Source organism: Chlorocebus sabaeus, chromosome 8, assembly GCF_047675955.1.
Source record: "Chlorocebus sabaeus isolate Y175 chromosome 8, mChlSab1.0.hap1, whole genome shotgun sequence".
Lineage (NCBI taxonomy): Eukaryota > Metazoa > Chordata > Mammalia > Primates > Cercopithecidae > Chlorocebus > Chlorocebus sabaeus.
The window spans coordinates 88,769,441-88,792,739 of record NC_132911.1 but is presented as its reverse complement, the minus strand read 5'-3'; the positions used below and the strand labels follow the sequence as shown (position 1 = coordinate 88,792,739).

Genomic DNA, 23,299 nt, shown 5'->3' with positions numbered 1-23,299 from the left:
TTTAGACAATATTATTTAAGTTACAATTTTAACAACATTTTATCTTAGAAACACAGACTAAATGACATCAAATTCGTTACTGGGTTGAGTGGATTTAATGATTTAACAGGTTCTCTCTCTCTAATAGATTGATTTTTTAAATTCTATAATTTATTGTGATAAAAGATCTCATCAAACATTTTTGGGGCTGGGGTTGCCTATGATATGTAACGACACCAATTTTTGAAGTAAAACTGATATGAATTGTGATATTGGGTTTAATGTGACACTTTATTATATGAACAAATTAGATAGTAGTGGAAGTGCTGATAACACTCTTTTGAAATATCATCAGCTATAAAGTACTGCACCACTGCTTTCTTTATAAGCAGAACTTAAATAAATCTATTTAATGATCCTATACATTTTCTTCCCTCCATGTAACACTATATTCCTGCCTGCTATAATCTGCAATTACTTCCTTTTCCCCAAGGAGAACATTTTGCTGAAGAAATAAAAGCCATTTCAGGCACAATCAGCCCCTCTGTTTCCGAAGACATTTTTTTAATTGTAAAAGACTGAGGGAGACTCTTTTTGATGACTCTACTGTATTTTACTATTGAACAGTAATGAGCCCCTACTTCTTAAAAATGCATCCAGGAGACCATGCATTCAAGACGCCACTGTCAAAATATGCACATACATGATTGATTACCCAATTTATTGGTGATATTGTATATGCCATCATAGTGCAGTTTAAATGATTTTGACAAGTACAGAAAAGTGTCATTGACAGGTGCAGAAATAAATGATGGGTTTAAGCTTTCAAATGTTTTTACAGCATTTCACTGACTGGCAGGTTGATAAATTAAAATTACAGCTGTAGCATCAGGCCTGAAAGCACAACTGCTTTAGATTACAAAAATAGCGCTGTGGAAACTTTGTGTACTCTCCAAAGAAGTAGCCTGGAGGACTTTGGGGGAAAAAATGAAGCAAATGCAGTTGGTAAAGAAATCATTAATTTTGTGGTAGCACTGTCTGAGTCTAAAAAAACCCCAAAAAAGTAGATTTTTAGAAGAAAATTGGCTTTATCTCCTTATCCCTTTTTCCCTGCAGACATAGAGAAAATTGAAACCGCATCATCAAAAGACAGGCATTGAATTGGCCATTAGTAATTCCATGATGTTAGATGGGCATATTTAAAGCTTAGGGACAATTTCTTGTTAACCTTCCCTTAGTTTCAACACTATGCATGGATTTTAGCTTGTCATACTGTCACCATGATCCCATCAAGTCTAACTGAGAAAACTTTAAGACATCACTCACTCACTGATTTCAACATTCTTAAATAAAATGTGATTTCATCAGGCATTTTCTTTACATTCTTATTTCATTCTATTCAAGTCTTGCATCTTTTCAAGTCATGCCTGAACTTCTGCAGCCACTTTATAAGCGGCTCACTTTGGATAACATCACTCTCCAGTTAAAAGCGAAACAGTCAAGCAGGTATACATCATTGAATGACTCCACTTCACCCATAGAATGAGCAGAAAGCTCCTTGTATTAGGATAATTTCTCAATACAGATTCTCCCTGAATTAGCCAATCTTATCTTTTGTCTTTTCCTGAATCTTCCTAGCTCACTAGACTGGAATGTCTGATACGCTGGGTACGGTGCCTTCTCTGCTGCCACTCATCCAACTCTGTCTCCCAGGAATGCCATTTTAGTAGCTCCGTATTGAATTCTTACCTCACCTTGAAGAAAAACTCAGGTCCTACTTTTGTCTTGAAAATTTTCCTAATAATCTGACCAGTTTCTTTAACTTCTCAATTCCTAAATGTTTCATAGACAGCTATCATTTGATGGCATTAATACAGATCTGCTTTTGCTTTTATGTGCTTTACTACCAACCATCCCTAAATTAGTATTGTTTTCCCTCCTTCATGTTCCTATTATTAAAGTTTTTAATGTTGTACTCCATATTTTATATCACTCTAAGTACAGTCCAGAATTGTCTTCCTGTCTTCAGGCTGCTGTTTTGTTTTTTCTTGTCTCCCTTCCTCAGCGATCTCCCCTAGTAAAGCAGTCTATCATTCCTGTGCTGATTTCACTCTCTTCTGAACTGAGAATTTGATTCTCTTAACACTTCTAAAATATTCAGGCCTTTGGATTCAATTGGTTAACATCTCTGTGATTCAGTGAAACTTTAGAAAAGATTTATAATATAACTTAATTGCTGCACAGAATGTTTTTAATAATTGGTATTTCTTTCCTGTTTACTATGTCAGACACTAAGTATTATCTCATTCATAACAGCTGTTAAGAGTTAGTTATGACCTGGCATGGTGGCTCACGCCTGTAACCCCAGTACTTTTGGAGGATGAGGTGGGAAGATTGCTTGAAACCAGGAGTTTAAGACTAGCCTGTCCAACACAGTGAGACCCCATTTCTACAAAAGATAAGAATTAGCCAGGTGTGGTGGCTCATGCCTATAGTTCTAGCTACTTGGGAAGCTGAGGAGGGAGGATCACCTGAGGCTGGGAGGTTGAGGCTGCAGTGACTGATTGCACCACTGAACTCCAACCTGGGAGACAGAGTAAGAACCTGTCTCAAAAAAAATTACTTAATAATAATAATAATAATAATAAAAGGTTAGTTACTTACTACCTTAGGTGAGCAAATGGAGACTCGGGAAAGTTAAATTGCCAAAGCCATCTATCTAGGAAGTGGCAGAATGGGATTCAGAGGAAGGAAATCAAATTACAGAACTTGTGCTGTTAAAGTAAGTGGCTAATACTATAATCATATATAGCATCTGTTACTAAATATGAGGTTTCCTACAAAACCCGGATAAATGTAAAATAATGTGAATCTTTAATAAGAATGTCAAGGTTTAATAAAGTTTTCATAACAGCAGAAGTATATTGAAGATCTAAATTCTGCTTCAAGACTGGAAAGAAAAGGGAGAAAATATCCCTCAGGGAAAATGTTTTCACAAACTATATCTATTAGCAATTATAAGATCATTTTTGGATGCAGGGCAAGCTTTGTTGCCCTGACAGTATTTACTCTTTCTTTTTTGGATTTAGTAGAATAGATCCTGTGCATCTCAAAGGATTTAGGAGATCCAGGCTTGGCTGGGCCATGCTTAGCTCACACATACAGTCATTGCTTCACTAGAGATAAATATAATAATTCTGATATTTTTATCCTTGATGTATTCTTTTTACATATTTCTTTTTATAATTTTAAATTTTCTAATGTTAACTTTCGTGGGTGCATAGTAGGCATGTATATTTGTGGGGTGTATAAGATATTTTCACACAGACATGCAATGTGTAATAATCACATCAGGGAGAATGTGGTGTCCATTTTCCCAAGCATTTATGCTTTGTGTTACAAACAATCCAATTACACTCACAGAGTTACTTAAGATGTACAGTTATGTTCTTATTGACTATAGTCACCCTGCTGTGCAATCAAATAGGTCTTATTCATTCTTTCTAATTTTTTTTGTATCCATTAACCATTTCCCTGGCCCTGTCGTGATGTGTTCTTGAAGATCTTCCAGCCAAACCTAGGAAATAATATATTCTGAGATATATAACTTTTAAATTGTTCTGAGTTATTTAAATTATTCTGATACAGAGAAAAAAATCTAAAGTTTTTTTTTAACCCATGTAATAATCATCCTCATAATAAAGCTACTTACGAAAAAATTCATCAAACGAAAAATTGGTATAAATAGATATTTAATTTCAAGTTACAACTAATTCATATTAAAGTCTTCTTAAAAGTTCAACTTCATGCTGAAGAGACAAGAAGAAATAATTCATGTGGAGAGTTACCTTTGGTGCTGTGAGTTTATGTTCAAAGTGGCTCAGTGTCTGCAAGGTATCAACAGTCAGTGCTTGAAGAAACTTCATGCATTTTTTGTCATGTAATTTTACAATGGATATCTCAACCTTCAAATGAAGGATCTTTGATTCCTTCTCATTTGTATTTTTCATTAAAAAGTTGTAAATAGCTTTTTCAAGGCAAGACTGGTTTTAAACTAAGATTTATATATTGGACTCTTAATTGAGATGATCACTCTGTGCTTATTCACCTTTCTTTTTTTTATTTTTCGAGACAGAGTCTCTCTCTGTCCGCCAGGCTGGAGTGCAGTGGAACGATCCTGGCTTACTGCAACCTCTGACTCCCCGGTTGAAGTGATTCTCCTCCCTCAGCCTCCCGAGTAGCTAGGATTACAGGCATACACCACCATGTCCAGATAACTTGTATTTTTAGTAGAGCCGGCATTTCACCATGTTGGCCAAGATGGTCTCGATCTCCTGACCTTGTGATCTGCCTGCCTCAGCCTCCTAAAGTGCTGGGATTACAGGCGTGAGCCACAGCACCTGGCCTTATTCACCTTTCTAAATGCAAACTTGATGGCTGTTTTCTCTCACCTTATTTCCAAGATCAGATTCTATCTGATGCAACGTTGAAAGGAACCATTCTCCTAGTAGAATTTTATTACATTAATTGCTCTAAAATACAATGTTTCAAGGATGATTGGAATATGAGCCCCCAAACTTTAGCCCTCCATTAAAAAGCAAGGTTGCTTAACATCTTAAAAAATGTTAAGGTGGGCAAGAACTTTAATATTGAAATTTATTTTATAAATGTATTTTATTTATAATAATATAAACATACTCAATATTATGCATTTATAATACATTTAAATATAGTAAATATATAATATACTTACAATAGTTTAAAATAGAAAATATTACTATTTAATAAACAGACATTTATTAAATATTGAATTTATATTATTTAATATTTTGAAGTTTAAAATTTATTATGATCCCAGCCTTAGGTCTAAGATGACATCAGAATGAATTTATATGTACTTTGGCATAGGCAGTGTGGAGGCTTCCATGGCATTTATTCTGGGCTCTTTGCATCTATCCTGGTCTCTGTTAAGTGAACTCTAAGATAGTTCTAGTTCAATGTGGCTGCCTCCACCACATGCATTTAAAACAGGGAGGGATTGTGAGACATTATATTTCAAAGATTTTTCTGAAGGGACTCCAGAGATGATAAGTGTTTATAATGACAGCTTGTGCATGTGTGTATGGAAAAAAAATGGAGGGGGATGGATGTAGATGATGGTTCCTTGTAGATGATGGCTCCCAGGCCTCACTGGTATCAGAATCACCTAGGTAGCTTTGGAAAACACTGCATCTGTTGATCTACCTGGGCAAACAGAATCACACTTTGGGATGAGCCTTCATGCCTCACTCTAGGTGTATTAAAGGGAAACTACATTAAATGAACACTGGTGGGGGAGTGGGTTTCCCCCTCAATGATATATTTTAGAAATCATTTCCTGGTGCATATGAAGAAAGTTCTTTTTATATCATATATATAGTTGCAGGATCAGAGACCTGAGATTTCACTCAACTTCTTTTCACAAGTCCATGATCTTTCTCAGTAAGGAAATAATTTTCTGTAACTTTCTTTGACAGTTTTTTTTTTCCACTGCAATATTCAGATTGGGTCTATGTTGTGACCAAAACATTTTATTTCAAAATTAGTACAGCACATTTATCCAGGGAAGAATTTGGCTTCTCAATTTAAGATGAGATGCATATTAAAAATATATCAGTATTCCTACTTAAAAAATTTAAATGACAATTACCAGTATTCATCATTAAAATCTGAAACATCTGTACTCATATTGCTTGATAACTCATTTCATGACAATTTTTATTTTTCTCCAATATAATAACTTTTGTTGGTTTTTATAATGAAACTTTTGTTTTTTATAATGTAACTCAAAACACTGCCTATAAAAATGGAGATTTATTCTATGAACTATTTTAAAGGTTTCTGATTGGCTCTTTATAACATGATACATAAATACACCTTCCAGAATTGTAATAATAGCTAACATTTATGAGCAATTCTTATGTACCAAAAACTGTGCTAAATGTTTGATATAAATTATCTAAATCTTTTAATCTCCATTTCACAAACAAGAACCTGAAGCTTGGGAGTTTAAGTAATTGCCTAAACTAACATATCTAGCTTGTAGGTGTCCAAGTCTATGAGGGCGAACGCAACTTTCGCCAGTGCATATTAACAAATATTTTAAGACACTGATGGGCAGTGAACTAAAGTATGCAATATTTAGCAGTGATTTATTCATTAATATAATTCACACATTTTTATTGAACATAGAATTAAAATTAATGTGAGGTGTGCTGGGGACAAATTCAATGTTTTTTTTTTTTTTTAAATTTATTTATTATTATTATACTTTAAGTTGTAGGGTACATGTGCACAACGTGCAGGTTTGTTACATATGTATACTTGTGCCATGTTGGTGTGCTGCACCCATCAACTCGTCATTTACATCAGGTATAACTCCCAATGCAATCCCTCCCCCCTCCCCCCTCCCCATGATAGGCCCCAGTGTGTGATGTTCCCCTTCCCGAGTCCAAGTGATCTCATTGTTCAGTTCCCACCTATGAGTGAGAACATGCGGTGTTTGGTTTTCTGTTCTTGTGATAGTTTGCTAAGTATGATGGTTTCCAGCTGCATCCATGTCCCTACAAAGGACACAAACTCATCCTTTTTTATGGCTGCATAGTATTCCATGGTGTATATGTGCCACATTTTCTTAATCCAATCTGTCACTGATGGACATTTGGGTTGATTCCAAGTCTTTGCTATTGTGAATAGTGCTGCAATAAACATACGTGTGCATGTGTCTTTATAGCAGCATAATTTATAATCCTTTGGGTATATACCCAGTAATGGGATGGCTGGGTCATATGGTACATCTAGTTCTAGATCCTTGAGGAATCGCCATACTGTTTTCCATAATGGTTGAACTAGTTTACAGTCCCACCAACAGTGTAAAAGTGTTCCTATTTCTCCACATCCTCTCCAGCACCTGTTGTTTCCTGACTTTTGAATGATCGCCATTCTAACTGGTGTGAGATGGTATCTCATTATGGTTTTGATTTGCATTTCTCTGATGGCCAGTGATGATGAGCATTTTTTCATGTGTCTGTTGGCTGTATGAATGTCTTCTTTTGAGAAATGTCTGTTCATATCCTTTGCCCACTTTTTGATGGGGTTGTTTGTTTTTTTCTTGTAAATTTGTTTGAGTTCTTTGTAGGTTCTGGATATTAGCCCTTTGTCAGATGAGTAGATTGCAAAACTTTTCTCCCATTCTGTAGGTTGCCTGTTCACTCTGATGGTAGTTTCTTTTGCTGTGCAGAAGCTCTTTAGTTTAATGAGATCCCATTTGTCAATTTTGGCTTTTGCTGCCGTTGCTTTTGGTGTTTTAGACATGAAGTCTTTGCCCATGCCTATGTCCTGAATGGTACTACCTAGGTTTTCCTCTAGGATTTTTATGGTATTAGGTCTAACATTTAAGTCTCTAATCCATCTTGAATTAATTTTCGTATAAGGAGTAAGGAAAGGATCCAGTTTCAGCTTTCTACTTATGGCTAGCCAATTTTCCCAGCACCATTTATTAAATAGGGAATCCTTTCCCCATTTCTTGTTTCTCTCAGGTTTGTCAAAGATCAGATGGCTGTAGATGTGTGGTATTATTTCTGAGGGCTCTGTTCTGTTCCATTGGTCTATATCTCTGTTTTGGTACCAGTACCATGCTGTTTTGGTTACTGTAGCCTTGTAGTATAGTTTGAAGTCAGGTAGCATGATGCCTCCAGCTTTGTTCTTTTGACTTAGGATTGTCTTGGAGATGCGGGCTCTTTTTTGGTTCCATATGAACTTTAAAGCAGTTTTTTCCAATTCTGTGAAGAAGCTCATTGGTAGCTTGATGGGGATGGCATTGAATCTATAAATTACCTTGGGCAGTATGGCCATTTTCACGATATTGATTCTTCCTATCCATGAGCATGGTATGTTCTTCCATTTGTTTGTGTCCTCTTTTATTTCACTGAGCAGTGGTTTGTAGTTCTCCTTGAAGAGGTCCTTTACATCCCTTGTAAGTTGGATTCTTAGGTATTTTATTCTCTTTGAAGCAATTGTGAATGGAATTTCATTCCTGATTTGGCTCTCTGTTTGTCTGTTACTGGTGTATAAGAATGCTTGTGATTTTTGCACATTTATTTTGTATCCTGAGACTTTGCTGAAGTTGCTTATCAGCTTCAGGAGATTTTGGGCTGAGACAATGGGGTTTTCTAAATATACAATCATGTCATCTGCAAACAGGGACGATTTGACTTCTTCTTTTCCTAACTGAATCCCCTTGATTTCTTTCTCTTGCCTGATTGCCCTAGCCAGAACTTCCAACACTATGTTAAATAGGAGTGGTGAGAGAGGGCATCCCTGTCTTGTGCCAGTTTTCAAAGGGAATTTTTCCAGTTTTTGCCCATTCAGTATGATATTGGCTGTGGGTTTGTCATAAATAGCTCTTAGTATTTTGAGGTACGTTCCATCAATACCGAATTTATTGAGCGTTTTTAGCATGAAGGGCTGTTGAATTTTGTCAAAAGCCTTTTCTGCATCTATTGAGATAATGATGTGGTTCTTGTCTTTGGTTCTGTTTATATGCTGGATTATGTTTATTGATTTGCGAATGTTGAACCAGCCTTGCATCCCAGGGATGAAGCCCACTTGATCATGGTGGATAAGCTTTTTGATGTGTTGCTGAATCCGGTTTGCCAGTATTTTATTGAGGATTTTTGCATCGATGTTCATCAGGGATATTGGTCTAAAATTCTCTTTTTTTTTGTTGTGTCTCTGCCAGGCTTTGGTATCAGGATGATGTTGGCCTCATAAAATGAGTTAGGGAGGATTCCCTCTTTTTCTATTGATTGGAATAGTTTCAGAAGGAATGGTACCAACTCTTCCTTGTACCTCTGGTAGAATTCAGCTGTGAATCCATCTGGTCCTGGACTTTTTTTGGTTGGTAGGCTATTAATTATTGCCTCAATTTCAGAGCCTGCTATTGGTCTATTCAGGATTCAACTTCTTCCTGGTTTAGTCTTGGAAGAGTGTAAGTGTCCAGGAAATTATCCATTTCTTCTAGATTTTCCAGTTTATTTGCGTAGAGGTGTTTATAGTATTCTCTGATGGTAGTTTGTATTTCTGTGGGGTCGGTGGTGATATCCCCTTTATCATTTTTAATTGCGTCGATTTGATTCTTCTCTCTTTTCGTCTTTATTAGTCTTGCTAGTGGTCTGTCAATTTTGTTGATCTTTTCAAAAAACCAACTCCTGGATTCATTGATTTTTTGGAGGGTTTTTTGTGTCTCTATCTCCTTCAGTTCTGTTCTGCTCTTAGTTATTTCTTGCCTTCTGCTAGCTTTCGAATGTGTTTGCTCTTGCTTCTCTAGTTCTTTTAATTGCGATGTTAGAGTGTCAATTTTAGATCTTTCCTGCTTTCTCTTGTGGGCATTTAGTGCTATAAATTTCCCTCTACACACTGCTTTAAATGTGTCCCAGAGATTCTGGTATGTTGTATGTTTGTTCTCATTGGTTTCAAAGAACATCTTTATTTCTGCCTTCATTTCGTTATGTACCCAGTAGTCATTCAGGAGCAGGTTGTTCAGTTTCCATGTAGTTGAGCGGTTTTGATTGAGTTTCTTAGTCCTGAGTTCTAGTTTGATTGCACTGTGGTCTGAGAGACAGTTTGTTATAATTTCTGTTCTTGTACATTTGCTGAGGAGTGCTTTACTTCCAATTACGTGGTCAATTTTGGAGTAAGTATGATGTGGTGCTGAGAAGAATGTATATTCTGTTGATTTGGGGTGGAGAGTTCTATAGATGTCTATTAGGTCTGCTTGCTGCAGAGATGAGTTCAATTCCTGGATATCCTTGTTAACTTTCTGTCTCGTTGATCTGTCTAATGTTGACAGTGGAGTGTTGAAGTCTCCCATTATTATTGTATGGGAGTCTAAGTCTCTTTGTAAGTCTCTAAGGACTTGCTTTATGAATCTGGGTGCTCCTGTATTGGGTGCATATATATTTAGGATAGTTAGCTCTTCCTGTTGAATTGATCCCTTTACCATTATGTAATGGCCTTCTTTGTCTCTTTTGATCTTTGATGGTTTAAAGTCTGTTTTATCAGAGACTAGTATTGCAACCCCCGCTTTTTTGTGTTCTCCATTTGCTTGGTAAATCTTCCTCCATCCCTTTATTTTGAGCCTATGTATGTCTCTGCGTGTGAGATGGGTCTCCTGAATACAGCAGACTGATGGGTCTTGACTCTTTATCCAGTTTGCCAGTCTGTGTCTTTTAATTGGAGCATTTAGTCCATTTACATTTAAGGTTAAGATTGTTATGTGTGAACTTGATCCTGCCATGATGATATTAACTGGTTATTTTGCTCGTTAGTTGATGCAGTTTCTTCCTAGCCTTGATGGTCTTTACATTTTGGCATGTTTTTGCAATGGCTGGTACCGGTTGTTCCTTTCCATGTTTAGTGCTTCCTTCAGGGTCTCTTGTAAGGCAGGCCTAGTGGTGACAAAATCTCTAAGCATTTGCTTATCTGTAAAGGATTTTATTTCTCCTTCACTTATGAAACTTAGTTTGGCTGGATATAAAATTCTGGGTTTAAAATTCTTTTCTTTAAGAATGTTGAATATTGGCCCCCACTCTCTTCTGGCTTGAAGAGTTTCTGCCGAGAGATCTGCTGTTAGTCTGATGGGCTTCCTTTTGTGGGTAACCCGACCTTTCTCTCTGGCTGCCCTTAAGATTTTTTCCTTCATTTCAACTTTGGTGAATCTGGCAATTATGTGTCTTGGAGTTGATCTTCTCGAGGAGTATCTTTGTGGCATTCTCTGTATTTCCTGGATTTGAATGTTGGCCTGCCCTACTAGGTTGGGGAAGTTCTCCTGGATGATATCCTGAAGAGTGTTTTCCAACTTGGTTCCATTTTCCCCCTCACTTTCAGGCACCCCAATCAGACGTAAATTTGGTCTTTTTACATAATCCCATACTTCTTGCAGGCTTTGTTCATTTCTTTTTCTTCTTTTTTCTTTTGGTTTCTCTTCTCGCTTCATTTCATTCATTTGATCCTCAATCGCTGACATTCTTTCTTCCAGTTGATCGAGATGGTTACTGAAGCTTGTGCATTTGTCACGTATTTCTCGTGTCATGGTTTTCGTCTCTTTCATTTCGTTTATGACCTTCTCTGCATTAATTACTCTAGCCATCAATTCTTCCACTTTTTTTTCAAGATTTTTAGTTTCTTTGCGCTGGGTACGTAATTCCTCCTTTAGCTCTGAGAAGTTTGATGGACTGAAGCCTTCTTCTCTCATCTCGTCGAAGTCATTCTCCGTCCAGCTTTGATCCGTTGCTGGCGATGAGCTGCGCTCCTTTGCCGGGGGAGATGCGCTCTTATTTTTTGAATTTCCAGCTTTTCTGCCCTGCTTTTTCCCCATCGTTGTGGTTTTATCTGCCTCTGGTCTTTGATGATGGTGATGTACTGATGGGGTTTTGGTGTAGGTGTCCTTCCTGTTTGATAGTTTTCCTTCTAACAGTCAGGACCCTCAGCTGTAGGTCTGTTGGAGATTGCTTGAGGTCCACTCCAGACCCTGTTTGCCTGGGTATCAGCAGCAGAGGCTGCAGAAGATAGAATATTTCTGAACAGCGAGTGTACCTGTCTGATTCTTGCTTTGGAAGCTTCCTCTCAGGGGTGTACTCCACCCTGTGAGGTGTGGGGTGTCAGACTGCCCCTAGTGGGGGATGTCTCCCAGTTAGGCTACTCAGGGGTCAGGGACCCACTTGAGCAGGGAGTCTGTCCCTTCTCAGATCCTAACCTCCGTGTTGGGAGATCCACTGCTCTCTTCAAAGCTGTCAGACAGAGTCGTTTGCGTCTGCAGAGCTTTCTGCTGCGTTTGTTATTGTTTGCTGTGCCCTGTCCCCAGAGGTGGTATCTACAGAGACAGGCAGGTTTCCTTGAGCTGCTGTGAGCTCCACCCAGTTCGAGCTTCCCAGCAGCTTTGTTTACCTACTTAAGCCTCAGCAATGGTGGGCGCCCCTCCCCCAGCCTCGCTGCTGCCTTGCTGCTGCCTTGCTGCTGCCTTGCTGGTAGATCACAGACTGCTGTGCTAGTAATGAGGGAGGCTCCGTGGGTGTGGGACCTTCCCGGCTAGGTGTGGGATATGATCTCCTGGTGTGCCTGTTTGCTTAAAGCGCAGTATTGGGGTGGGAGTTACCCGATTTTCCAGGTGTTGTGTGTCTCAGTTCCCCTGGCTAGGAAAAGGGATTCCCTTCCCCCTTGCGCTTCCCAGGTGAGGCAATGCCTCGCCCTGCTTCAGCTCTCGCTGGTCGGGCTGCAGCAGCTGACCAGCACCGATCGTCTGGCACTCCCCAGTGAGATGAACCCAGTACCTCAGTTGAAAATGCAGAAATCACTGGTCTTCTGTGACGCTCGCGCTGGGAGTTGGAGACTGGAGCTGTTCCTATTCGGCCATCTTGCTCCGCCCCCCATGACAAATTCAATGTTATATATTCACATGCCAACTGATATAATAAACCACAGACCATGCACTTATTCTGGCATGTGACTAGGATTAAAAGTCATAAATCTGATCATCATGGAGGATGGGAGGCAGGACTAGACTGCAGTTCCCACTCGGACAGACAGAGCAGCATGAAGAGGCTTGTGTGGTGAATTTTAGCTCCAGATCAACTGCAAGAATGAACCAGCAATCTCAAGAGGACCCACAGACCCTCTGAAGGAGGCAGAGTGCTCCTGCAGGACCTGGGAGACACCCCAAATACTGTGAGTGCCCCAATGGCAGAAGTGAGAAAGGGAGATCCTCCTCTCCCAAACACACACCCCCCACTGGAGAAACTGGAGGTCTGTTTGCGGGAGAAGTTTCTGACCTTATCTAGAGCTGAGTCAATTTCAAGAGCTGAATGAAATACAGGGGTAGAGGAAACAGTGGGAAAGGCCCTGGGAGCTCGCTGGGTCTTCAAGCAGGCCATTCCTCCTTGGCACCACAGGGATCCATCAGGAGGGTGACCAGAGGAGTGGGGGAAAAACACCACAGGGAGTAGGAAATCTCCAGCCGAACTTTGTAGAACTTGAAAGGGGCAAGAAGCCTCCTGGGCAAAACTCAAGGGAGAGTGGGAATCCAGTGTGCGGACTCCACAGGCTAGGAAAGAACCAAACCCTTTTCTTCCACAGCTGGGAGGCCAATAGCCTGGGGCAAGTTCTCAAGCCTGGCTCATCCAATGCCTGGAAACCAATTTGGGGCTGTTAGCGGTGGCATGGTGGGATTGAGACTAGGCCTTTGATTTGCATGGGAGCTGGTTAAGCCCTATGTCTGCTAGTTTTCTCCCACTTCTCTGACAACCTGCATGACTCAGAAGAGGCAGCCATAATCCTTCTATGTACACAACTCAATTGACCTGGAAACCTCATCCCCATCCCCCACAGCAGTCACAGCAGGATCCATCCAAGGAGAGTCTGAGCTCAGACATGCCTAGCCCTGCCCCTACCTGATGGTCCTCCCCTACTCACCTTGGTAGCTGAAGACAAAGGGCATATAATCTTGGGAGTTCTAGGGCCTCACCCACCACTGGTTCCTCTCCATACTACTACAGCTGATGCTCCCTGGAAAGTGTCACCTCCCAGCAGAAGGCCAACCAGCACAAAAATAGAACATTAAACCACCAAAGCTAAGAATCCTGACAGAGTCCATTCATCACAGGACTCTGCAGACAACCCCCAGTACCAGCCTGGAGCTGGGGGGACTTGCTGGGTGGCTAGACCCAAAAGAGGGACAACAATCACTGTAGTTTGACTCACAGGAAGCCACATCCATAGGGAAAGGTGGAGAGTACTACATCAAGGGAACTCCCTGTGGGACAACAGAATCTGGACAACAGCCTTCAGCCCTAGACCTTCCCTCTGACAGAGCCTACCCAAATGAGAAGGAACCAGGAAACCAACTCAGGTAATATGACAAAACAAGGCTCTTTAACATCCCCCAAAATCACACTAGTTCACCAGCAATGGATCCAAGCTAAAAAGAAATCCCTGATTTACCTGAAAAAGAGTTTAGGAGGTTAGTTATTAAGCTAATCAGGGGGGCACCAGAGAAAGGCAAAGCCCAGTGCAAGGAAGTCCAAAAAATGACATAAGAAGTGAAGGGAGAAATATTCAAGGAAATAGATAGCATAAAGAAAACAACAATAAAAAATTCAGGAAATGACACACAGAAATGCAAAATGCTCTGGAAAGTCTCAGTAATAGAAACAAACAAGTAGAAGAAAGAAATTCAGAGTTCAAAGACAAGGCCTTCAAATTAAACCAATCCAACCATGACAAATAAGAAAATATGAACAAAGCTTCTAAGAAGTCTGGTATTATGTTAAATGACCAAACCTAAGAATAATCAGTATTCCCAAGGAAGAAGAGAAATCTAAAAGTTTGGAAAACATATTTGGGGGAATAATCGAGGAAAACTTCCCTGGCCTTGCTAGAGAACTAGACATCCAAATACAAGAAGCATAAAGAACACCTGGGAAATTCATCACAAAAATATCATCGTCTAGGCACATTGTCATCAGGTTATCTAAAGTTAAGATGAATGAAATAATCTTAAGAGATGTGAGACAGAAGCACCAGGTAACCTATAAAGGAGAACCTATCAGATTAACAGCAGATTTCTCAGCAGAAACCCTACAAACTAGAAGGGATTGGGGCCCCATCTTCAGTCTCCTTAGAGAAAACAATTATCAGCCAAGAATTTTGTATCCAGCGAAACTAAGCATCATAAGGAAGGATACCATCTTTCTCAGACAAACAAATGCTGAGAGAATTTGCCAGTACCAAACCACCACTATAAGGACTGCTAAAAGAAGCTCTAAATCTTGAAATGAGTCCTGGAAACACATCAAAACAGAACTTCTTTAAAGCATAAATCAAACAGGACCTAGAAAACAAAAATACAAGTTAAAAAGAAAAAAACAAAAAACAAAACCAAGGTACGCAGGCAACAAATAGCATGATGAATGCAACAGTAGCTCACATCTCAATACTAAACATTGAATGTAAATGGCCTAAATGCTTTACTTAAAAGATACAGAACTGCAGAATGGATAAGAACTCACCAACCAACTCTCTGCTGCCTTCAGGAGACTCACCTAATACATACATTGTTGTAGAGATGTTTCACCATGTTGTCCAGCCTGGTCTCGAACTCCTGAACTAAAGTGAGTCGCCCACCTTAGCATACATACTTTGGACAATCTTATTTAAAATAATTTTCTTGAGGGAATGGAAACATTTAGCTATAAATTAAAATATCCATTCAGCAGAATCATTTGGGTTGCCTTTCACACACTTTACTTTTAAGACATAAGCAATATCTTATGTGTGCCATGCTAATTTTCCCACTTTGAGCATTTGCTGAGTGATACATTATTATTATTTTTTGGGGGAGAAGTTTTTCTCAGGGTTCTAATACTCAGTGCTAAACTCTTGAAAAGTTAAAACAAAGATTACTTAGGGTCTGCCTTTTAAAACAGAAGTATGCAATAAAAAAGGAATTTCATCTCAGAATAGCCAGGAGAACAGTAAAGGCTGCACAGAAACTGCATGAAGTGAGGCGTGAAGAGAAGCTATTTCAGGCCGTTTGACTTGAGGGCAGATACATATGCATTCAAACTAAAAGATTTCTTCAGGTGTAGAGATTTTTAACAATAGGAGCTGATGATCAATGTAGGGAAAAAAGCATGCTTTATTACCATTTTTGGGCCAGACCAACTCGACCTTTCATTTTCCATGTAGTCTTCAAATAAATACATATATTCCATTTTTTGCCTTCCACATCCCCTAACAATTATTTTGATTTCCATGATTTGAGTGGCTTTCTGAAAAGCTTTTATGAAGAGTAGAAAGGAATTGGGAACCATGTTGCTGAATGAGTGATAGAAATATTCAATGGCCATGTACAAAGTAAGAAAATTGATCTGGTCACTTAAAAATCTAACCCCATTCCATGTTTCTGGTCATTAACCATCAGTATTGTGGCTGCCTATATATGACAGCTTTTTTTCCCTCATCAAATATAGCATGATTTCTCTAGGCAAGACATCGCATTTTTCACCACTTTTTGATACAATATCATCTATAATATTGATGGTGCAAAAGTCCTTTCATAATAAACTTTAATATATTAGTCAAAGGAGTATTTGATCAGATACAACATTGCTTATACTTAATTAGTTTTGAATGCCTAAAAATAGAACATGTGCACTCATGTAAACAACATATTATTTTATTTCTATTATTTTTTGAGACAGAGTCTTGGTCTGTCGCCCAGGCTGGAGTGCAGTGGTGCAATCTTGGCTCACCGCAACTTCTGCCTCCCAGGTTCAGGCAATTCTCCTGCCTCAGCCTCCCAAGTAGCTGGGATTACAGGTGTGTGCCACCATGCCCAGTTAATTTTTGTATTTTTAGTAGAGACGGAGTTTCACCATGTTGGCCAGGCTGGTCTTGAGATCCTGACCTCAGGTGATCTGCTCGCCTCCCAAAGTGCTAGGATTACAGGCATGAGCCACCGCGCCCGGCCAACAATATATTATTCTTAAGATATGTTTTGTGACTAAGAAGGATACCATCAGAGCAGGCAAGCATTTGTCTTATCTAAATTTGCCTCAGGGTTCCTCAGCTTTGGGTGCAGAGAAGCAGTCAATGTGAGTGAGCTGGAGAAATTAAAGTGAAATGAAAGCTAAGGAGAAAAGATAGATATTGATTGTGAAGACAGACTTAGGGAAGGGGGTGAAGAAACAGTGAATAGAGTAGATTGAAAAGAAATGGAGTACAGCAATGGGTAGACAGGCTTGGAATGGTGAAGCTATGGCTCAGAGGAATTTTTAGGACCTATGTGAGTATACTTTTACATGAAGAGAATATGGATGATCACTGTGTACCTTGCTAAGCCTTTATAGAAGGTACAGGATTTCATATATATTCATTAGCTGCATTTCTGAGGTCACAATACAACCTAGGGAGCAATTTAATTAAGTCTTTATAAAACATAGATAGCAGTGTTGCATGCAATGATATGTTATGATTTTGAATATGAGGTTAAATGCTGAAAATACCATCTCAGAAGTTCTTAGTAATTTGAATTAAATAGTTAATACTTATAAAGTATTTAAATACTTACCCAACAGACAGGAAAGGTTCCTTTGATTCAAGTCTATGAAAAAATATGAAAATTTTCTTTTAATATAACAATTTGCTATATATTCAAAAATGGCTTTTACATGCACCTGACAAAATTATATTTTTTTGGATGAAAATCCATAATGTACCACCAGTAAAAAGCTATAAATAATACATTAAGACCTAATCTGGACTAAGTAAATTTGCAGCTGGATTAATGCAGAAGCTACATAAAATGAGAGAGTCTTGGAATGAGGACATAACATTTAACTGATATATAAGATGATCATAGTATTAGTCTAATTCTGATTGCACTCTCTGTGTCTACTCATTTTCTTTATTCATGGTAATGTGTTTGTAGAAGTTTCTATATATCTATTTGTGGTGGTTGTAATAGTGAAATAATTTATAATGTACTTGTTACATGTTAGCCGAATAACTGATTTACTCTGAAGAGAGAAGCAGCATACCATATATAGTTATTTATTGGTCTTAATACCACTTAGGGCTGGGGTATTTGGATTCTTCAGCCTCCTTTGTGTCTTCTAAAAACTGGGTATTTTCTGTACCTCAGTATCTCAAAGGGAAAGTCTAATCCTGAAGGTTGTGGTTCATTTGAGAAAGCCACTTTAAAACATATTCTGTGTCTTATTTTTTTCATTATAAAATGGGCTAGGCTTCTTCCAGCTACTTTTCTAACTTCATAAATTAACTTTCCTCTTCTTTTTTTTACAAAATGTAAGTAAATCAGGAAATAATCCACTTATAAATAGTTCCTAGATAATAATTAAGGAAACCTGTTGGTAAATGTATTTTGGCCACACTAGTTTCATTAAGGGTTAAATGTAGGCAAACTGAAGATATTTTTAACTAAATCCTGGTGTTTAAGATTTTTAAGAAGGACAGTTGAAATGACTATCTTAGAATTAGGCTAAAAATTTATTTTTATATATGTGAGTCCAAACAATGAAGGCAATAATTACTTTTTTGTCTCTATTTCATTCTGTGTATGTAAAAAAATTGCTTATGAGAAATAGGCCTTGGTGCATTTATAGGCAGGGCTGACATGCATCTCTACCATATACCATGCTGCTTTGGGTGAATCATAATAGCAGGAAAGGGACATTTTTAGGGAGCAAGTGCCTTAGCAATCCTTTTGGACAGCTCTAGGTAGGGTAGAAGCAGATAAAACCAATAGTTGGTGCTAAGAGTTTGGAGAGGTTTATTTATGCAACCTTTCCTTTTCTGAATTCCAGTATTATTCACATCTCTAACTGTAGGTACATTAATTGCCTTGTGTTTGTTTTTCTCATACATTTGTGATCTACATAAGCAAACAGAACTGGAGAGGGAAAAGCTGAAGATAAGTAATGAAAAATGTTTGGATATATTTGCTTTATAAGACATGACCAGTGCCATGTGATCAAAAGGAAATTACCTTGAAAAAATGAGGGGGATTCTATATAATATGATGCAGGAGATTGTTCACATATTTTGACCATCAACACCATAATGATACTAGTTTATTTTCCACCTGATAATACTTGAAATAAAGATAGCATGTGGGCATTAATGGGATCCCTTCTCTCTGTATTTGCCAACAATTTCAGCCTACCATTTATCAGACATTAGTGTATGTGTGTGATTTGCTTCTGTGAAGTGCTACCCTCCAGCCTCCTATGTTCCCCATTTTCTACATACTACATCGTCCCCCTTGCCTCTCACTGCTATGTGATTCTTAGTGGCACTGAATAATGTAATGAGACTATTTTAAAACATTTTATATCTTTCTCCTTTCTCTTTTTTCAGCCACCATGTCTCAGTAGTTAGCAAGTCTCATCAGTTTTTCCTTTGGGACTCTCATGTCCTCTGCATTCCATTCCCAGGCTGGTTTTCATTAGTTACCCCAGCCTAGTTAGTCTCTCCAGAATTCTTTGTTCAAAGTCTCTTCAACTTTACACACTGCTCTCACACTAAGCTTCCATCAATGCTGCCAGTCACTCCCTTTGGGCAAGTACTGCATTGTACCACTTTAGGGTGGCATAAGCAACTTGAATAAAAGCAAAGCCCGCCACTTTTGATTTTCCCTCTGCAATTATCAAAATACTGAGTTCAGAATTTTTTTTTTTTTTTTTTTTGAAGGTTTCAGACAAGCAACTGTTGGATTAGAGCATACAGGGACACATGTTGGTTGTCCTACTGCCCCCTGCAGTTAGTATGATTAGTCTGACTAACTAAGTTATTAATAGTTATCCCCTTCTCCTACCACTTCAAGCCCACTTCAGCCAGTTCCTTCTAAATGCTCAAGAAAAGTCTTCAGAAGAAAATTCAAGTTTTCAAAATATTGTTGGACTGAAAGTTCTGATGATGTTCTATAAACCAAGAGTTTGCAAACTGTGGCCAAATCCTTTTCTCCTTCTGATTATGTATAGTCCCAAGCTAAGAATGGATTTTACATTTTAAAGTAGCTAGAAAATATCAAAAGAAGAGTAATATTTTGTGACACATGAAAATTACATGAAATTCAAACTTCAGTGTCCATAAGTAAAGCTTACTGAAACAGAGCCATGTGACTTCATTAACATATTGTTTAAGGTTGCTTTGTGCTATTGCAACAAGTTGAGTAGTTGTGGCAGAAACTGCAAGTCCAAAATCCTAAAATATTTACTATCTGGCCTTTATAGAAAAAGTATGCCAGTGTGTGAGATATTATTTTGTTGGAAGGAACTGGAAACAACCTCCTAAAATAGGCTTTCTTTACTTTTAATACATACCAAGATATTTTCCCAGATTTAGAAATTCAGAATAATTTGAATTCCTTCTGTACATCACCATTTCAACCTCTGATCCTACCAACATATTCTCCTGAAATGTTTTTATGTCATCACGTTTCTTGATTTCATTAATCACAAGATGGTACCCAAACTTTTAAGATCTTCACAAACATGCCCTCACCAGTTTTCCATGATGTTTTTTATTGCTTCTCTTACTAAACACTTCATTCCAGAAAAACTAAGTATCGTCCAGACATGTCTGATATGGCTTTGCTTTGGCATACTTAGCATTATATTTCTATACCAGATACTGTTTTTCCCATGCATGATCTATTTATCATTTACATTTATCTCAATCTAACTCCTTCTTAGAGCTGATCCTGAAACCTTCATTTTACAGGGACAAGTCCATCTCTGAGGTAATACTTATCACCACCATCACTATGACGTATTCTCTGAACAATATTATTCAATTAAAAACTGAACTTAGAGTCTCAATAAGACTGGTAAGAATATCAAACCTGTACTATGTTTAGACAAGAGACTTCCAACAGTTTTGTATTAAGTCTCCTGGTGGGACTAGAGGGGAGGATGTTGCTGATGGTTCATGAACTGAGCCAAAATAAAAGATTATTGGTCATTGACTCCTCCAAGCCATAGATGATAAGTCCAAGGTACCCCGACTCCCAGGTGTGTTCTGTGGTAAAATAGGGCAGGAAATCTTGGTAGGTGCCACCATCAGGCCATTCTACCTTTTGTCTCATCCTCAAAACGATGACACACTGCAGAGCGGAGAGACAACTGTCCTGTGTTGAATGATGTTCTGCTTTGAAACCAACTGCTCAGTTGTTGTTCACTACACTGAGGCAACTTCCCTAGGCTTGAGATGATTCAGGGACTCTGACTAACCTCATTTTTCTCAATTATATAGCAAACATCATAGCCAACTCAAGGAGTTTGGGGAAGAATATGAGATTTTCTATTTAGAGCATCTAGCACAGTTCCTGGCAGAGTAGATCCTGATGGTCGCGACTATACCAAGAACAGGTTGTTAACTCTAAAGTCTGAAACTGCTTGGAATGTATGAATAGAACATTTTAGTAGTGTTGGTCCTGAAAAACGAAAAAAAATAAAGGTAAAAGAAAGAAACTTCTAGGAGAAATATTCCTTTGTAGAAAATTATTTATCAATTTAATCTGTAGAAACAGATGATTACATTGTGATATGCCTAGAGAGAACTTTTCTAAGATTTTTTTTTACAAGGTAATTGTTTCATGAAGAAAGGGATTGATTTTTATTTTTCCTAAGATTTACTTTTCATGTGAAATAGGTAGTGAATTTAATAATACTTCATTTAGGACCTACTAGAATTAGGAGTAGAATAAGAAAAACAAATGACAGGCTTCAGAAAAATCAGACATAGTGGAGAAATAAAATAGAACACAGAATGAAGGTCAATATTTGGAGCTAAATGAACTCTAATACTTTTTATTTAATAAAAACTAAATTGTATTTACTGAATGCCAGGTATTATTTGACATTCTTTATAAACACTAATTTATTTAAACATCATGATACAATCTGAGGTAGTTCTCATTTTATAGATGAGGAAACTGAGACCAAAACATATTAAGTACCTTGTACAAAGTCACACAGCTCATAAGTGGTTGAGCTAGGATTTGAATTCAGACATTCTGACTCTAAAGTTCATGTGTCATCTATTTTAGTTGTTTTGTTTTGTTTACATGTGCCTCAAGGTACTGCCACATTGTCTCTCTTTATACTTCTATGCTCTATTGAGAAAGTTCATCTGGATTCAGATGTTGGAAATTCCAAAACTTACATCTCTGGCATCATTCTATTTATGATAGGTGGCTATAGCTGCCCACAAAATATCTCTAATTGTAGATGCCTCTAAGCTAACATATCTCAAACTAAATTTACTCTCTTCCTAGATGCCTCTAAGCTAACATATCTCAAACTAAATTTACTGTCTTCCTCCCTTATTTTGCTCTTCCTTGTTTTTCCCTAACTTGGAAAACTCAGACACTTAGGTGACCAAACTAGAAAGACTGGAGTCATTCTCATGAACTCCTTTCCAACAACCTTTCTAGTTCTGCTGTTTCTGTTGCCAAAAGTCCTCTTGATTCTATACTTGCCTCTCAATTCTGATTTTCACAGTACAAGTGATCATCCAGTTTTATATGATCCACTAAACTCTTCAATGACCTCCCTTCTTATTTCTTTGGTATTTCCATATCTACTAACAGAATGAAATTGCTAAAATAAAATATAATCGTTTAATTATCCTCATTACAAATCTCCGCATGTTTCTAGGAAGTATTTTCTTATAAGGCACAATGGGTTTGTTAGTGGTACTTCATACCTATTTTCATAGGACTCTGTAACACTTAACCATGGTGAATTAAAAATTTCCATTGTAATTGCCAAACTTCCCCGAAGACTGCACACTCCTTGGAGGTGCAAACTAACTGTATTTCAAGTACCTAGAATCATGCCTACTTCATTGGAGGCTCTCAGTAATGATTTTGTTAGATGAACCTTCCCTGCCTTGCTCCCTCACTTCTAGTCCCATGTTTTGCCTACAGAGTACAGTCTAATATAACTTTATTACTATATTTATAGTGTTACTATAACTAAAAGTTCACTCACAGTCTGGTTACAGTGTACCTTCCCAGCCTTTGTCTTCTATCACTTTAGTCTACAGACTCCATGTTCCAGCCAAGCTGAGCAAATTGCTCACCAGCAAGATGTCTGGGTGACATCTTGCTTTTTCCCCTGTGCACTGGCATTTTGCTTTCGCCACATCCTGCTTTTTCTCTTGTGCTTTGGCATATGCGTGTTTTTGCAGAAATAATTTCAAAAGTTTTTGAAAGACTAGAGCCTTGTCATGAGTCCAAAGCACGTTATAAAAATATCCACCTATTATATTTACAGAGTTTTGTAGTTAAAACTTCCAGACAGTGATACTACTTACCATTATCTAAATTACTCTTTTTAGCTAGGACAACCCAAACCCTGACCTACATTTAAGATGGATGTGCCAAAGGGCTTAAGTGTACAGGTTCTAGAATCACATTGCCTAATTCCAATCATGACTCTACCACCTCTGGCTGTGTGGCCTTGGAGAAGTAAGGGACTTCTCTTTGTGCCTCAATTATTTAATGTGCAAAATGGAAATAATAGTAGACCTATCTCAAAGAACTATTGTGAGAAATAAATACATAACTACACACATTAGATAACTAATTTAAATAAATAGTGGACAAATGCTTAATAAATATTAACCATTATTGTTATTACTATTTTTTTTTTTTAAATCTCTGAGTCCTTGAATCCTTGTTCCTGCATTCATGGCCAGT

General features: G+C 38.0%; 1 protein-coding gene across 19 annotated transcripts in view; it reads right to left on the bottom strand.

Moving 5' to 3' along the window:
* The window catches only part of RALYL (RALY RNA binding protein like), a 737,315-nt gene that overhangs the window by 96,333 nt on the left and 617,683 nt on the right, over window positions 1-23,299 (bottom strand). For 11 of the 19 annotated variants that reach the window (XM_073018172.1, XM_073018177.1, XM_073018176.1 and 8 more), the window contains one exon: window positions 17,144-17,176. The exons of the other annotated variants lie outside the window; for them this stretch is intronic. In XM_073018172.1, the coding sequence (XP_072874273.1) occupies window positions 17,144-17,176 (33 nt within the window). The remainder of the gene's footprint in view (window positions 1-17,143; window positions 17,177-23,299) is intronic. 19 annotated transcript variants of the gene reach the window in all.